The sequence below is a fragment of the Pteropus vampyrus genome, unplaced genomic scaffold, assembly GCF_000151845.1.
Source record: "Pteropus vampyrus isolate Shadow unplaced genomic scaffold, Pvam_2.0 Scaffold118, whole genome shotgun sequence".
Classification (NCBI taxonomy): domain Eukaryota; kingdom Metazoa; phylum Chordata; class Mammalia; order Chiroptera; family Pteropodidae; genus Pteropus; species Pteropus vampyrus.
Window position 1 is genome coordinate 1408267 of NW_011888899.1, and position 17885 is coordinate 1426151.

The 17885-nt window shown below is 59.2% G+C and overlaps 1 protein-coding gene across 1 annotated transcript in view; it reads left to right on the top strand.

Annotated features, from left to right (window-relative positions):
- The window catches only part of PHACTR3 (phosphatase and actin regulator 3), a 152900-nt gene that overhangs the window by 62020 nt on the left and 72995 nt on the right, over positions 1-17885 (top strand). The window contains exons 2-3 of the mRNA XM_011366030.2: positions 13956-14117; positions 17782-17859. Of these exons, the coding sequence (XP_011364332.2) occupies positions 13956-14117; positions 17782-17859 (240 nt within the window). The remainder of the gene's footprint in view (positions 1-13955; positions 14118-17781; positions 17860-17885) is intronic.

Genomic DNA, 17885 nt, shown 5'->3' on the forward strand with positions numbered 1-17885 from the left:
AAAAAAAAAGAAAAAAGAAATTATGTTCAGGGAAAGAGAATTTAGACGCCGTACACCAGCTGGGGAGGAGCCTAGAGCTTCACGCACACACAGCGCCAGGTGCTCGCCCCTTTCCACGGGGAGGGACCGTGCCCCAGGTAGGAAGTGCTGAGAGTCGTAACCGAAGTCACGGCTCCAGTTACGAAATTGGGGCACGCGTACGATGGGGACACTCAGACAAGTGTAGGAAAGAAGCGGTCCTGAACCACAGCGCCTTTAAAGTTCGTTAGCTTTTTGGTGTATTTCCTTCGCGCGTGTGTGAGTGAGTGTGTGTGTGCGTGAGTGAGTGTGTGTGTGTCTGTGTCTGTGAGTGTGTGTGCGTGTGTGTGTGTGCGTGTGTGCATGTGTGAGTGAGTGTGCATGTGTGTGCGTGTGTGAGTGTGTGTGCGTGAGTATGTGAGAGTGTGTGAGTGAGTGTGTGCATGTGTGTGTGTGCGTGTGTGAGTGAGTGTGTGCGTGTGTGAATGAGTGAGTGTGAGTGTGCGTGTGAGAGAGTGTGAGTGTGTGTTAGTGTGAGTGTGTGTTAGTGAGTGTGCATGTGTGTGCGTGTGTGTGTGTGTGCGTGTGTGTGTATGTGCGTGTGTGTGTGATCTCATTGGACTACAGACTCCAAGCGGGCCGTCCCCTCATCTGTCTTGTGCACTCTCTAGAGTGTCCGCCCCCGAGAAGATGCCCAGTGCGACTTTACCACATACGTACGTGTCACGTCGTCCAAAGCAAAATGTGGCTAGTTCTCTGCACTGAGTTTCGCATCCCGCTTTTCTCATTTAAATTCCTGCTTTTTTCACAGAAAGCCTTTCTTTGAAAACATTATTTTATCAGCAGAATGCTCTTTCATCACATGAAGAGTCATTCTGGGAGCCGCTTCGTACGGAACTTTCGAGGCCGGCCTCACTTCCTCCTCATCAGTCTCTCGAAGTGGGATTCTTGAGTGAGAGGGCCCGCACGTTTTTAGGCTTTTACACATTTTTGCTAAATATTTTCCAGAGAGAAGGTGCCAAGCTTTCCTGTCGTCAGTAGAGAAATGAAGTGGCTCATTTGCCCCCACAGCAGTAGATACTCGCGCTGTGCTGGTGTGTGCTTGTCGTGTATGTAAAAACGTTTCCTCTACGGAGTACCATTCTGTTTTGTTTTCCTTTAAATAGTGTGTTTTCATGTTCAGGTATTTTTAAAATTCTTAGGTCACATGTACTAGTGTCTTTTCTCTAAGGCTTTGTTCGTCGCTCTTATTCTTAGAAGGTTGTCCCCATCACCGAGTCAGATAAATAGCGACTCATTATCTTCTGCTGCTTCTTTTCATGGTTCCCTTTCTTCGAATCTGTCCTTCAGCTCATGGGAGATGCACTTTACTGTGAGCCGCGGTGTCCTGACTTCCCGACTTAGAGCAGAGACTCGGTTTCATTCTTCGGATGGTGTGTTTTTGCCGCTGATTTGAAATGCGTGCTTTGTGACATGCCCACTTTTCTTCTTTCTGTCGAGTTCTCCTTCTGGACTTTCGACTTTCTTTTATTTACCTCGATCTATTCTTTTAATAACTACAGTTCTATTCTACATTCGAATATCTAGCCTGCGTCATTACACATTTATGTGTTAATTATAATTCTATATGAATGAGAAATACATTCAGCATACATTTTACGATAAAGCCTACCTCATCATATTTTTTTCAGTTTTTTTTGGCCATTCTATCAAAAGGATTCTATGAGAAGAATATTGTGATTTATATCGTTAGGTTATAATATAAGATTAGAATGGCATGAGATTAATAAAACCATTTGGAAGAATCAGTATGTTTACCAAATTGAGTCAGTCCATCCAGGAACCTGGTACATCTCTTCCTGACTTGAGATTTTTAAAAAAATCAGGGTAATTCTCAGCTTAAATTTCATCATTTCTTCCCAAGGAATCCCACAGTGTATGAGTTCACTTCCATGTGCTTAACGCTTTGCATTTGTTATTGAAATTATCTGCGCGATGGAGAAAAAAATGCCGTTTTGGGTTCACTTGTTTTGTGGCAACTTACCTTCGAAACTCTCTTAGCATTGAAAGCATTTTCCCAGTCGGTCGTCTTCAGTTCTTTGAGTGTGGGTTTGGCCGGCCGGCTTCTCCTGTCAGAGTGACGGCTCCGTCGGGTGTCCGCGTAGCGCCCACCCTAACCAAGGTGGCCCTCATTTTGCAAAGTCCCGCTCCGGGGTTCCAGCTGTCTTCTGTGTGCCGTCATCTGTGGAGAAGGAACCGCCGACCAGCTATGAACTTTCTCCAGGCAGTAAGCCCAGGATGGATAAAGGTACATAGCTCACCTGTGGTCAGCAGTTGCTTAGCGAGTAGCCACGCGGGGCTGGAACCCGGCCTTCTGATGGCCGGGCCCATCCTACCGCCCCGTCCTGACTCTCTGGGACACCATGCTGCTTGTCCCTGCACTGGCTCCTGATCCGGTCCAGGGAGACCTCCCTCTGTACCTCGCTCTTGCTGCTCCCTCGGCCAGGACAAGCACCCTTCTCCCCTTCCCCATCTTGCTCACCACTGTGCATGCAGAACCACCTCTTCCAAGAAGCCTTCCTGGACCTTCCACTCAGCCGTTCTCCCTGGCCCCTGCTCCCGTGAAGGGCGCTTCGCTTCCTCCCTCACAGGATCGTAGGCTCCTGGGGCAGGGCCCTGCGTCTTGCCACCGATGGGGCTTGGTATGTAGTGAGCACTCTGCACAAAGAAGCATCTACCCAGCAGGTGTCAGGGGATGAGCGGGTACCACTGAGAGAGTTTAGGGTGCCAGCCAGGTCTGTCTGTCGTCTGAGTCTGAGGCCCCGCCCAGTCAGGTGGCAGAAGGTGTCAGCCTGCAGCAGTTGGCCATCCACAGAGGACAGTGCGGTCGCTTCGGGTTCAGGGTAATGAAAAGAATCGTGCACTAAAGACAAGGCCCCTCGGAGGGCACGTGAGATCCAGCCCACTTCGCTAACGAATGGGGAGGTGGCGCGTTTGGGACAGTGGCTTCTCCTGGGCCTCCGCTGGCACGGCTGTCTTTTCTGAGCATGGAAATGGTGACCAGTGGCACTTTGACCCCCACCCTCAGCCCCACCTCAGGTGGCCAGGCCTGCGGGGTGCTCGTCCCGCCCTCCCCGAGCAGAGACCCCGCGTTTCCAGCTCCCAGGAGTCAGTGCTCGGACTCCTGTCTGGACCCCAGTAGGGTTCATGGACATTTCTCGTGGGCCTGGAAAGTTAACAGAGCCGCCCCCCCCACCCCAGGGCTTTTAGTTGGAGAAAGAAGTGTTTGCTCTGCTTTGCTCTGCTTTTCCCGTCTTGTATTTTTGCTTAGAAGACAGCCGGTCACACACAGGCAGGGACAACCAGGGGCCCTTCTCCTGAGGACCCAAGCTCGGGAGGCTGGGGGGACCGTCCCCAGCCTGGCCCCCCGGGGCCCGGGCGCCTGGCCCTGTCAGAGTCGGCCTCGGGAGGCACCGGTCCTGGGTTTACAACCCCCTCGGCCGCTCCAGGCCGTGTTGGGCCTTTTCCTCGCTGCTTCTCTCAAAGCATCGTCTTGTCCTTGAGGAATCCGGAGTCTGTTTGTGTTTAGTGACAGGTGCGGGGAAGGGGACTGTGACTCGAAGGGGTGTCGGCGACAAAGGGCGTTGACGGGTTCACAGAACCGAAACGTCCAGGGTGTCGCTTGGGCAGCTGCGTCCAGGGCTGCAGACCGTCTGGCTCGGCAGGGACCGCCTCGCAGGTCTGTCCTGCGTCCATCTGGTGTGGCTCTGGCTCCCAGCTGACTCTCCCACGAGGTAGCAAATGGCTGTTTAGAGCCGCAGGTTCCTTTTCTCCAAGTTTAACAATCCTTACGTGAGGGAAATGCTAATCCCAGCAGTTCATAGCAAGTCCTGGAAGAGATTATCGTGGGCTCAGCCCAGCCCAGTCACCTGTCCACCCCTGAGCCAAGCACTGTGGCCGGTGAGAGGTGACGCTCTGATTCTGCGAGGCCTGCACAGGCCTCGTGAAGCAGGTAGGCCGTGAACCCAGGTAGGCTGTGAGCCCAGGTAGGCCATGAGCCCAGGTAGGCTGTGAGCCTAGGTAGCTCATGAGGCAGGTAGGCCGTGAGCCCAGGTAGTTTGGGAGGCAGGTAGGCTGTGAGCCCAGGTAGTTTGGGAGGCAGGTAGGTGGTGAGCCCTCTCTTTGGGAGGTAGGTCGGCTGGCCCCCAGCACTGCTTCTCTCTCAGCCAGAGGGGCCGCCGATGCGCTGACAAGCAGAGCCGTGGCAGGGCCTGCTGTGGTCAGCGCACCCTGGGTCCTGCTGGGTCCTCCGGGATGTGCCCTGGTGCACGGGGCAGCGCCTCATTCAGAGTCCACACCCCTGACGTGCTCTGCCACGAGGAAAGTGTCTCCGGTGGCCAGGCAAAGCAGCGCCTCCATGTGGCAGCGGCATGAACCAGTTCAGAGTCCCCACAGCCGGAACGCTTTGAAAGATGTGATCCTTGACAAATTTTTATTTAAGGGTCATTTCAAAGTTAGCCCCGTGCGTGAGACGTGATGCCTTGCTGACTCGTTCCGATCCGCATGAATCACGGGCCTGGCGTTCGTGCGGGTTATCGTGTGGCATCGTGACCAGCTTCGTACTGGCCCCGGGGCCCTGGTTCTGCTAAGGGCTGGACTGACGAGTGTGCAGGAAGCGGCCAGGCCTGGAGCCGTCGCCACAGCAGTGGGAGATCCTTGTGGACGTTCTGAGCCGACAGGAGTCGTCTGCAGGAGCAGCTTCCCAGGACAGGCCCCTGTCACCGGCTGTGACTGTTCCCAGGGGGCGCGTACCGTATGGTCTTGCTGGCTCGCTCCATCTTGCTCTGTCACTTCCGTGACAATCGCCAGAGGAGCCGGGGCCAGGCCAGGGGTCCGTGGTGAAACAGGTAGCCACAATGACAACAAGCACAGACACCTGCAGGCATCAAGCCTGACGCCGTCTGCTCTGGGGCGGAAGCTCTCACAAACCACCTGCCCAGGTGCCAGGAGGAGGCAGAGACAGACAGAAGTATGGCGTGGCAGGAAAGCTCATCGAATCACCGAGGCACCCCGCACGGTGAGTGCTGAGACACGCGCCTCATCCGCTCCGGGTGCCTGGACTGGCTCCGCATGCACAGGGGCCGTGAACTTGAGCGCAGAAGGATCCGCAGCCCCTGTTCTCAGATGCTTTGCTGAGCCCTCACTGGGCCTTCCTGGACTCCGTGTCAGGGCTGGGGACAGTTACGCAGGACACACTTGGTCTCTGCTTTCACGTCAGCCGCTCAGATGGACGTTAAACTGATGAGCACGCGAACCTAATAATAACTAAACGCTAATAATAAAGACGCTCATACTAAACCACGCCGAATGCTATGGTGGAGGAAGCAACAGGAAACCTCACAGCCAGGCGTAGAGGGCGCGGCCGTGAGCGTGAGTGGGATGGTTTGTCAGGAGGGACCGTCACGGGAGGCAGCCCCGTGGTGGCCGGAACTTGATGAATGAGGAGCTGAAAAGAGATTCAACTGGAGCATTCTGTGTGGGGGGGTGGGGGGCGGGGGGCGTGAGAGCAGCTTATGAAAGCAGAGGTCAAGACTCTGGGGTCGCAGTGGGCGTTTTGTATGTCATCGTAAAAGCCACTGTGACACACAGTGTGGGAGTCATGCCAGGCCCCATTTGCTCAGTGGGGCAGGGTTAGCGGATGCTGGGAACCAGGGAGGAGGTGCAGAGTTGGGAGGGGGTGACGCTAGCCTGGACCCCTGGGTAGACGTGAGGCTCAGGGTGAGGGAGCAGGGTCAGGAGCCGGTCCCGCTCTCCCTCTGTCCTCATGGAGCATCCACTCGTCCCTGTGCCCTGCAGACTTTTTCAAAGGGAACCACTTATAGCGGGGGGCGGTGAACGGCGGGCGGGCCGCGGACCAAGCCCACCTGCCACCGCTTTTTGTAAATAAAGTCGTACTGAAATGCAGCCCTGCTTGGTTACGGGCATGTCATCTACAGTCACGCTCATGCTCTGGCGACAGAGCTGGGCCGTCACGATGGAGACTGGGGGGCCCGCAAAGTCTAAGGCCTTTACTGTCTGGCCCTTTCTGGAAAATGTTTGTCTATTTCTGACCTAAGTGAAATGAGTGTGGGATGCATTTTCAACACGCAAATCTGTTGGCTCAGAATCTTCCCAGCTTTTAAAATGCGTTTAATTTCTCTGGGGGAGAAAAAAAAAAGAAAAGCTCAAGCATGCATAGTTTTTAAATTAACATTTGTCTGTCCTTAAGCTTCGAGGGACACGGTGGGAGAACCCATCTTACACTTCGGCTTTATAAGCTCAGAGGCGGAGCACGGGCTTTGAAGAAGATGGGCAGTATCACTTGTCTGGGTTTATGCTACCGTGATGGACTCTCCCGACGCGTTATTTTCCCGTTTTTCCTCTCTGAGACACTCATTGAAACCCTCTCTGTCAAGGAGGACCTTTAGGGGAATGTCTCTAAAAGCGGCTCTTAGTCTTCGCGAAGTCTTCGGGCTTCTTGCGAAAGCGTTTGCCCGAGAGTTTGCCTAGGTGCACGTCCGGAACGTTCCGCGAAGCCCGGTGAGGAGCAGGGGCAGGCGATGGCGGTGCCGAGGCCGGTTTCCCGGATCACGTCTTTCTCCTTCCCCGCCCCCCGCCCCGTCCGTGGGTAACTCCTGGCTCCACACTCCCTGCAGCATTTTCAGACCCACTTGGTTTACAGATCGGAGCTGATTTTCGCTTGGAGAACTGGCCATATGTCTGGCAGGCACCAGCGACCATTGGCAGGATTGCGGGGTTGATGCTAAACAGATGGGCCTTCTAGTTCGATGTGCTGTTTTTTCCACCATGCATATGAGGAAGAAGAAACTGCTTTAATAACGTCTCGAATTTTCCACTGGCGTCGGAGGCAGAAAGGACGCCATTTGTCTTGTCCTGACTTCGGCACCCTTGCGTGTACCTGGAAGAAGCTTAGAGACTTGGGAAGTTTTGAGGTCCATCCTCTGCTAAGATCTCAGAGTCCTGTTATCTTTGAAATACAGATATTGGGGGAAAGACGTCTATGTTCCAAAAATAAATGGTCACGAACACTGCTTAGCGGGAGCACATGCGCACTGCCCAATCTCGGGTTTATTCTGCTCCAACTCCACCGGACAGCTTTGGCGCCACCGCCGCAGTCTGAAAATCAAGGTGTGAATAGGATTGCCTGGTCCATCTAGTTGGGAAAAGCTGGCTAAACAGCCGGACAGGACTGCTTACTGCAGGCCTTCTCAGAGCCTTTACTGTGACCCCGTGTACTGGGACTCTTCCAGGAGGCTTTTAGTGTAGACAGTGTTTTCCCGGCTGTCTTCACCCACAAAGCCAGGGTTCCACAGAACACACTTTGGGAAACATGGGCACCAGGCCCAGATGGTAAGCTCTAGATCCAAGAGCCTGGGCACCAGGGCCAGACCTGCCACTTACCGGCCGTGTGACCTTGAACTTGGGCTCCGCGCCCTCACCCCCCACTTCCTAAACCCTGCCTCCTAGGGCCGTGCGCCTGCAGTGGACGCGCTGAAGGACCGGTGGCCGCGTCTGGGACGTTCTCTCGGGGTGGGATTCGCAGTGCTCCGGGGCCCGCGATTCACTCCGCAGCTGTCGCCAGGCTCCTGAGCTTCCTTCTCAGTACCCTTAGCACCTCGACTAATGAGCAGGGGCGGGAAGGAGGTGCCATCTGCGCTAAGGGCTGCTGAGGTGGCAGCCAGGAGACACGCCAGGCCAGCGCGAGCCCTGGCGGCTGCTCAGGCACTACGGTGACCCCAACATCAAGGGACGCAGAGGCGACCCTGAGTCCGCGTCACCAGCCGGGGACCTGCATTCGATTCTGCGTCGGGCTTCATACCCCAGGCTCAATCTCTCGTGCGTTCATCGATTCACTGCTTTGCTCTGCGTGCCAGGCACAGTGCTGGGTGCCAGAGAAGGAGGGGCAGCCAGCTGTCGAGGGCCCTGATGCCTCGGTCTTGGAAAAGCAACAGTTTCCCCATGACGGGGGGCTGTAATCGATCGGGTTTCGACGGATACAGGGAAAAGCCTGCGGGGGTTCTGGGTGTGGGGCCCAGGGCCTCAGTCCTTCCCTACCCCCCTTTCAAAGAAGTTAGCCTCTTCCTGCACCCCTGCCCGCCCCAGCCACCCCTCCGTGATGCGCAGCGCGACTGAGTGGCGTGGTCGCACTGCCTCCTGGGACGTGTTCGGTGTGGCCCTCCTGCCCGTATCGATCAGTGCGCCCCAAATGTCCCACTCTTCAGTCGTTGCTCAAGAATTTCCCAGGAGCAGCGAAGCAGGTCAGGCCGAGAACGCTTTTCCATCGGGGAGACTTAGAATTCCTTTTGAAGAGTTGGTTTTGGAGGTTCAGACTCGTCCCGATGGTGGGTGTCTTAGAACACCCGGCACTTTCGTCGTCGATGGCCATCGAGCCACATCGGGCAGCCTGGACACAAGCCATGGGTCTTCTGACCCCTAAATGCCATGATTTCGCTATTTATGTTGCTTTTACGGTTCTCTCTGCCCCAGCCGTGCGTCCTCCCTCGTCCCGTATCTGAAAACAGAGCCCTGGTCGTCTGCTCCGTGTCCTCTGACGAGGGGGCAGGACAAGGGCTTTTGGAGCAGACGTCCGAGCCTGGTCTGTCACTTTGGCCGCATGACCTGGGACAATTCGTTCACATCCAGCTTCCTCCTTGAAATGTGGGTGATGAAAATAGCGACCTGCCTTCTAGGGTCTGGGTGGGGATGGAACAAACTGATTCATGTCGTGTGCTCAGGACAGAGCTTGTCACACAGCCAGCGCTCAGTAGATGCTGCTGTTGCTGTGGACGGGGACAACCGAGCAGCCTGGTCTTTGTGGCCCTTCCATGTGTGTTAACACCTGTCACGGCCCCTCACCTGGCTCTGATGAGGACTGCCTCGGCCACATCTCCCTCTGGCTTCCTGCCGCCTTTTCTCTGCTGGCCCCACTGCCCTCACCTGCCCGTCGCCTCTCAGTGGGCCTCCCTGCCTTTGGCCTCGCTCCCTGTAGCCTGCCACCCACACCAGTGTTCTGCGTGGTCTTCCCATGATGCCGATCTCGGTGCTTCCCAGGGCCTCGAGGCTCCTGTCACGGCCACACATGGGTCCACACTGCCCATTCCGGAAACTGTGAGCCCCAGCCTGGGAGTTCAAGCGCACAGACCCATGCCAGCAAACTGGGAGCACTAAGGACGGCATTTTCTCATTTATCAATATGTGCTTTGTAAGAAGATTCTTTTCTTTTAGATTATAATCTGTTAGAGTCAGTGGTATTGAGAACAGGAGACAGTTTCGTGTATACGAGCGTGCGTGCGTGTGTCGGCTATTAGTTGGCACCAAGGACAGTCGGCATCTCCATGAGGATCCTGATTTTATACATGGACATTTTACTGGGTTTCTGAGCCTCAAAGATGGGGGACGTCAGATCTCACTTCCCTGCGTTGTCCCCCTGCCCAAACGCCACTTACTGTCGTGACGTTAGGAATTTGCACGTTTTACTGAACTCCCAGTCAATCGCCCAGGCCCCGCTCAAGTACCCCCGTCCCCACTAGCCTGCTCGGAGTTTTCCACCCCGGGCGGGTAGAGGGGCTTCCTCTGCAGCTGTCATCCTCTGCCGGTTCTTCCCGGTGACTCGATGCCCCTTGGTCTCCCCCACGGTCACCAGGGTGGGGGTGGCCAGCGCCTCTTCGTCTGGCCTCGGGCCTGGCATAGAGCTTTGTTCACAGAAGAGAAGATGCCTGTTACATATTGCAGGATGGATTCTTTTGAGCGGGAAGGACTCTGAGGAGAGAGTCCACGCTCTGTTGGTCCACATCCCGGCTTCTCGTTTTCCAGTTTCTTAAAATCACATTCTAAGGTCGTCTCATGCTTCCCCTGTTGGCTCGCTTCCTCCTCGACCAGCAAGTGAGCTTCATGAAGCAGCATGTCCATCCTGTTAACTTCTGTGTCTCAAGCTCAGAACAGCCCTGGCACACGGCAGGCCTCAGCCGATACCTGACGCATGAGTGTGTGAATGAATGAATGAATGAATGAATGAAACAAAGAAGCCAAGATCCTGTTCCAGTACTGTCTGACACAGACGGCGCCTGTGGCACCCGGCGCCTGGCCTGCCCCCTGGCGAGGCAGCTTTCCCCGCATCGTGTTTCAGGGGGAAGGGGTCCTGCGGAGGTGGATGCAGTCAGCACAGAGAAGATGAGGAAGCAGAGATGCCTGTTGTCACTCGGGCTGGGCTTCAGGGTCAGACGCAGGAGGCAGGTCCTGGCAGCCTTACATCCCGGGTTCACAGGTGGAGCAGGTGCTGATTGGAGCACCTCCTGGCTGCTGCCAGGTGCACGGTGATATACACGATGGCCACAGGTCCTGTGCTTGTGGCGCTTACGTTTGTTCTGGTGGGAAAGGTGACCGCAATGAACTACATCCCAGGACGCTATCTGTGAGTGCCCAGAGCTCCGATGGAAGGGGCCGGGATGAACAGGGGAGGTGGCCACACGTCCCTCGCTGCGTGTTCTGGAACAGTGCCTGACCTCTAGGTTTGCAGGATCCACCCATGGGGGAGGGAGGTGGGTTGGCTTCTGGGGGACGGGCACACTGACTGCTGTGAGCCTGTGAGGGGCCTGGGAGAGGGTTGGAGGTGCCTGAGGGACAGGAGGGACCTGGAGCCTGCGCCTTCCGTCAGTTAGGGAGCTGGGGGACCCCGCCTGCCCAGTAGCTGCCTGTTGCTCTTCCTCATGCCCTGTGGGGAAACACTTTTGTTAATCAGCTGCTGACATCTCAGGCAGCAGAGGCCCCCTAGGACTTAGCACCTCGTGTTACTCGGAGGCTGAGCCACTCGCTTATGTGCTCCTCCAACCCTCCCCAGCGGGAGGGGCTTCCTCGGCAGCTCCGGAGAGACTTGGGGTCCAGGCGCTGGAGACTGAGGGGAGAGGGCAGGCACCCGCAGCCCTCCCTTCTTTCTGGGCGCACGTGCGCGTGCACACACACACACACACACACATACACACACACACGGTGCACACCCACGCATGCCCGCTTGCTTCCCCGGACCCCCGTGCACATAGCAGGTGACACAGTGCTGCCCTCTCTGTCCTCGAGGCATTTATAGGTCATTCCTAACCGAGCAGCCTGACGTCTCCTCTGAAGCTGCTGCTCTTGGGTTGCAGGCCGCAGGGTTCGGACGCGCTCACGGGCCTGGCCCTGGGCCCGAGCCACCTGGGGGGCAGAAGGAGAGAGGACTCATGCTCCCCCTGGATCTCTGGAGTCTGTCGTCCCCTGGGCTTGGGAGTCTTTGCCTCCCATGACAGTCGACTTCTCGAAGAGTCGCTCAGACGAAGGCGTCTGTCCTGCTCGAGCGTGTCGCGTGTTGGCTAAGTGAACACGTCAGACCTTAGGAGGTGAGGGTCCCCAGGGCTCCCTGCGGAATTCCGGTTCCAGCCCGAGCCGCTGCCTGCCTCCCCAGCCGCATCCACAGCTCGCCTGCTGCGTTCTTCCTCCATGCCCTTGACCTTCCTCCTTCTCCACCTGGTGCCCCGGACCAGGGTCTCAGCAATGCGGTAGCAAACGGAGTGGGATCCGCGGTCTGATTTGTAGTTTATTCGTGCCGCTCCTTCTTTGCTCTGCCTGCTAGGAAGCTCAGAGCCGCATGCGCCCTCCTCCGGCACCCACCAGGGCCTTTAGCCCCGTGACGCGGTGGTGCTGTCTAGAGCCCCTGCCTCAGGGGTCCCTTGATGGTCACTTCATCTCGTTGGGCATGTGTGTTCCTGACAACCGCCAGCGTCCTTTGTGGAAGTCGGTGAGGTTTAAAGAGCAGTGACGATGCTTCCTGGTCCCCATGCTCACATCTGGGGGGCTTCGTCTTCCACGAGCCCCGAGGCTTGGGGAGACCTGGCCGGCTCCCTCCCCAGGGTGCCAGAAACGCCTCTGGGACAGCCAGCTTTCTGGGGACACCTGGCACTGGCCGTTCCACTCCACTGGCGTCCGTGGGCGGGGGAAGGCGCGGTGAGGCCAGCGTGGATAAACTGCCTCTGGAGGAGAGACCCCGGCTGCATGCGGACGCCCCGAACGTGGGGCCGGGATGTCGCAGCGGGGGGTGACCGGCACCCTCCTCTCCTGGCCTCCACCTCTGCCCCAGCTGCACGCCGGGGGCCCCGATGGGGTGCCAGACACTGGGGTCACGCGGAGAAGGCCATTGCCTTTGGTGCCTTGCCGGCCGCGGAGCCTGCAGGAGATGCGGGGACAGCCTGGGCTCATCCCGGATGAGAGGCGTCCGCCCGGCGCTGCCCCGCGGGGCCCTGCGGACACGGCCCCATGCCGCTCAGGCTCAGGGACAGCGGGCGGGGGGCGGTGGCAGGGGAGTGGCACACAGCCGCTGGCCTGCGCTGGCCCTGGCTCAGACCTCTTGCCTTGGTGTCCGGTTGCTGGTGTCCGGCCCTGGGTGATGAATTCACACAGTCACCGTAGAAGCAGGTTAGACATTCGGGAGGGGTCTCTGGATTTGGGCGGCTCTCGAGGACGTGCCTCGCCCCAGCATCCCTCTCTGTGACAGCTGACGGAACGGCTCGCGGCTCTGGGCCTCAGTGTGCTCTCCTGTAAAATGGACACAGCCGTCTCTACCCCACAGACTCACCAGGGGGGTAAAATAACACCCGGCACACGGGGAACGGGGCTGGGTCTGACAGAGACCGGCCTGTCACAGGTCCCTGGCGCCTCTGGCTGCTGCTGGCCCCCTCCACCCAGGCGGCCCTGGGAGGTGACATCCGAACGCCCGAAGGGGATCGGGGCCTCGTCACTGCTGGAAGGGCCGTCCCTCCCTGTCCCAGGAGGGGCTGCGGCAGCTCGAGTGTGCCGCTCTCCGTCCTCCCACGGTGCCGGCCTGAACTCGGGGCTCAGCTCTGCCCGTCAGCTGGGGCTCCGGGGCGGGGGGGGGCCGGCAGGGACGACACTGCTCGTGGTACAGGGGTCTCCGTTTCACCTTTCTGTTAGTAGCATTTTGTTTTCCATTCTAACGTCATTTCTTTACAAACAACACACGTCCTGCGCGGCCTATGGCGAAGTGCATGTCATCCTCCTACAGCCAGGGCTCCCCCTTTCTTGGGGGGACCCACAAGTGCGTTCTCCGCGCCTGCCAGCAGGTGCGTGTGTCCGGCCCCCGTTCGCCCACTGGCGGCACACGCTGCACACCTTGCGTGCTGGCTCTTTTGACCTCATGATTTTGAGGGGCCTTCTGCACACAGCCGTCCGCCCCATTCCTTCCCACCCATCGGTACACGGGTCACGGAGGGGAAAGCTGGTGGCTAAGCCAGGGCCGGGTCGATGGGCAGGTGGGTTGCTGCCGGTCTCTCGTGTGACAAACAGCGGCGCTGTGCATGTACTCAGACCCCGTCTTTTTGCACCCCACACAAAGTGGCCTCATCCTCCAAACAGGGAAGAGCCCAGCGCTGCTTTGCTCTGACTGTCCAAGGCTGGGTCGTTCTGCGGCTGTTCTGGGTCGTTCTGCAGGGCCAGCACTGTGCCCGGGGCCACGCGGCTCCTCGGCACGCACGCAAGGAGCTGCAGAGGGGAGCAGCTCCGGAGGCGGGCATGGCACGAGCAAAGGTCCTGGGGTGGGGGCTTCGCCGGGAAGCCGATGGGTCTGTAAATCGCCGTGGCCGCAGGCAGAGTTGGGCAAGGGCGCCCTGCGGGCCGGGAGAGGGTGGCCGGGGAAGGGAAATGGGACACACGCTCACGCGCTGGCATGAGCCACCGTGGGCCCCCGGTGGGAACAAGCCCCAGAGGTGCCATCGCTCTGAGGGCCCCGTTGAGCCCCAGCTTCGGAGGGTCACTGGGCGGGGGCATCGCCCCAGGCCCCCGGGAGTCGCGTGGGTGGGCGGTCCCCCGAGCCCTCTACGGTTTTCGCCTTGCAGATGAGATGGACCCAGCCCCCCCAGCGCGCTCTGAATATCTGGTCTCAGGGACTCGAACCCCCCCCGTGAGGAGGAGCAGCAAGCTGGCCACGCTGGGCAGGATCTTCAAACCCTGGAAATGGAGGAAAAAGAAAACCGAGAAGCTGAAGCAGACGACGTCCGGTGAGTGCCGGGGAGGGGCCCGTTCACAGGCACCGAGCTCTCCACGGCCGTTGTCTCCCCAGCCGCACACGCTCGGGGACCACTCCGCTTCGCCTGGGTCACTCCCCTCCACTGGCCTCCAGGTCTCACCTGGCCGGAGCAGGTCGGCACCAGCACACCTGTAACCCAGGCCCTCGGGGACACACACGTCACCTGGGACCTCGGTGAGAACGCAGGCTCTGGGGCAGCGCGGGGCTGGGCCGCACAGACACCCAGCTTGGGACAGGCTGTCCTCGCTGGCCCGCCCCCACCGAGCAAGAGCACCCAGCCACCGGCACCCAGCCCTGCGCTCCGAAGGCCGGGGGTCTGGGCCCCTCCCCAGGGCTGGGTTCCGCTGGCCGGCGCTGGGCCTGGGGCCCGCCATCCCTAAGAGCCCGCTGGGTGATTCAGCCTGGCCTTGAACCTCGAGGCGTCCCTTCTCAGCGGATGCCCGAGCTGGCCGCTCCCGGGCTCACGGCTCCTCCTGACGAGGCTCCCCACCCACGTCCTCCCCTCAGAGGACCTGGAGGGTCCCCTCAGTCACCTCTGGCTGGCCGCCCCCTCACACCCTGCCCGGCCCAGCTCGGTGGGAAGCCAGGTGGCGCCAGGTCATACTGCTGCCCTCGTGACCTGTGCCAGGAACTATGACCATCAGACTAAACAACAGGGTCATGTCTGGCGGCAACAGCAGAACTGGCCATAATAGCAGATAGCAGCAGAGCCCTTTTCCAATCAGCTGATCGCTCAGAGCCACGCCTGTGGCCACCGCTTCCACTGGGGCCCTGCCCATCTCAGGGGACAGGCTCGGGGAGGGGATGGCGCCCCCGGGGTCAAGCGGCCAGCAGGTCGGGGACCTGGGGTTTGAGCCCTGACAGCCTGGCTGGGCTTGGGCTCCTGAAGGGCAGCCTGTCCCTGTCCTTGGTGAAGGGGAGGTGGGTACCTTGAGAAGCAAACCCCGGGGGAGACGGCATGTCGGCTCCCACAGGCCCCTCTGCCAGCTGCATGCCTGCCAGCTGTGGCCAGAGACAAACGGCAAGGACTCCGCTCACATGGAAGGAGGCCCAGGCCCTGGGGACCAGCCCAGGGAGACCCCGGCTCAGGCTGTGCCTCTGGAGGTCCCCTGCCCTCCCCGCCCTGAGGAGGGCGGGGACAGGGCCAGCGAGGGCCCTAATAGCAGCAGCGGGTCCTCCACACACTTTTCACTCATTTTACGAAATTATTCTTTTAACCACTTGCCAGGTTGACTGCCTGAGTCTCTTTGTCAAGAACGGAAGCAAGCAGACACTGTTATTCAGTGACGCTCACGCTCCTCCTGTGTGCCAAGGGCAGAGCAGACCGGGGACCCAGGCCTTGCTCACTTAGAGCTTCCCTAAGTCGGGGGACGGACAAGCAGGCACGCGCACAGCACGGCAGACAGTCACGGCTCCGGGGCCTCGAAGGAGCCAGCGGCTGCGGGAGGAGTGGGCGGGGTGGTGGGCTGGGGTGGCCGCCGGAGGCCCAGGCGGGGCAGCCGTGGAGCTGACACGTAATTGCCCCTTTGAGAAAGGCAAGGAAAAGCATCACGGCGGCAGGAACAGCCCATGCAAAGGTGCTGAGTAGGGGAAGACAGGCTTGCGTGTCTGTGAGAGGCTGAGGGGCCAAAGCAGGGGGAGCTCTGTGACTTCGGGGGAGCCCCTGACACTCTAGGCTCAGAGTCCAGGATCGGAGGGGGAGCCGCATGCTCTGGGCCGCTCAGCACTGCACTGTGGGTGATGGCCTGTGAGGTCGGCAGGATGCTACGGGCCCTTAGGGGCATCGAGGCTCTCTGGGTCGACCTCTGCGGCATCTCCCCCTGGGGTGGGGACCTTCAGGCCCTTTATTCAAGCATCTGGGATTCCTGGGGACAGGACTGCATCTTATTCTAAACATTTTTTTCCCCTCCAAGCGTGGGGTGTTGTTTACTTCAGCGTATCAAACCCCTGGTTTCACAGGCGGCATCGGCTAGGATGAGATGAAGTAAAAACAGAGATTAAAGGTAAAAAAGGAGCAAACGGTGGTTCGGGCGAGGATCTGGCATCGCCGTGGGGTGGCCCCCAGCAGCTGCCGTTTGGGAAGTGGCACCTGAGCCCGTACCTGCTCCACAGGGTGTCTCAGGTGGTGGGGGCAGTGTCCCCTGAGATGGGGACAGCAGACCCTCACAGCTTGGTCTTCAGGTCTTTGGGGAGACATTGAATAGAGAAGGTGACATCTGCCTTGAGCCAGCCCCGGTGAGTGCCACCCAGCGCTGGTGGGCGATGGGGGCCCCTTTTCTCAGAGCCCTGGCCCCGTCGCCCCTGTTTCTAGACCGGACGGCAGCCTTTCTCCTGGCACCCTCCGAGAGTCAGGATCCATTTCTGCCTCATCCACACTCAGGCCATGGGAATGGGGTGGAGATCGCACTGCCCCAAACTGTCCTCTCCCTGAGGAGTCTCGGGGAGAAGACTTGGCCCCATCCATCCCTCAGCTCTCAGGGGAGTCCGCAGACCCCTGCGCCCAGCGCCCGCTGCTTCTGGTGGAGTCCACTCTCTGTCCTCTGTCCTCCCCCGTGCACTGGGCCTCAGGCAGAGGCCGGGCCTGTCTCGCTGCTCTGTGCCTCGCACACAGTAGGTGCTTTAATTGCTTCTCACTGCCTGCTCCCCCACTAGAGCCCACGTTCCCCGAAGGGGGGCTGAGTTGGTTCTGCTCCCCAGCAACCACCGCCAGCACATACTCAGCACCTGGCACGTAGTAGGTGCTCAGTAAATAACTGTGAACAAATTAAGTCACTTTATTGTCATTACCTGCTGGTCGTCTGCCATGACTTTAAGCTCTGGCAGGCGGGCCGGCTGCTTGGTCCCCACTGCAGCCGCATGGGCAGAGTGCCGGCACACACAGGTGACACGCGGGCCCTCGTGGGCCAGGCTTAACAGCCGACACTCTGTCCACGTCTTTTAGAGGAAGGGTCCGAGGGTTACGTAGGTTTGTATTTGGAAAGTGTGCTCTACCGTAAGCTCTTCATTTTCTGGGCAGTTAAAGGAGATTGTCAAGGAGCAAGCACCCCACCCCCCAGCCCCAGGGGAGGAGGGGAGAGGGGGCTCGAGAGGCAGGGAGAACGCGGGTGGCTTGAGGCATGTTTTGCTCTGGGGTGGGGAGGCTGGAAGTGCACGTCGGGGTCGGTGGAAGGGGATGGGGGCCCAGCCTCCCGCCTCCCCGTCTGCCCGGTGACTTCTCTGAGAGCATTAACCTGGGGCACGTAGGCGGGACAGCCTCGCGGACGCCGGGCTGTGGACAGACATAAGGAGCGGTCAGGATGTTCGGCCAATGGCAACAGGAACCGCAGGGTAATGCCCCTGCGGACCCGGGGCAGAGACATTCGGGGGGGGGCAGGAATGGCGGCGGGAGCCGGCCGAGAGCGGGTGTCCTGCGAGGCGCTGCCTTTCACAGAAATCACGGGAACGATCGTTTTAAAGTGAACTCAGGGCGCTTCCATCGGCCACGCCGTGTGTGCGGCCCGCGGCAGGCTGCTCCGTGGGAAAGCCGGGGGCCCCCTCCCCGTGGGCCGGGGGCCCTAACCTGGCGGCACATGCTGCCTCACTGTGTCCTCTGCCAACGGGACCCCTGCCTGACTCACCTGTCTGTGTCTGTGCAGCTCTGGAGAAGAAGATGGCTGGCAGGCAAGGTCGCGAGGGGCTCATCAAGAAGGGGCTGCTGGAGATGATGGAGCAGGGTGAGTGGGAAGGCCGCCCGGGTGGG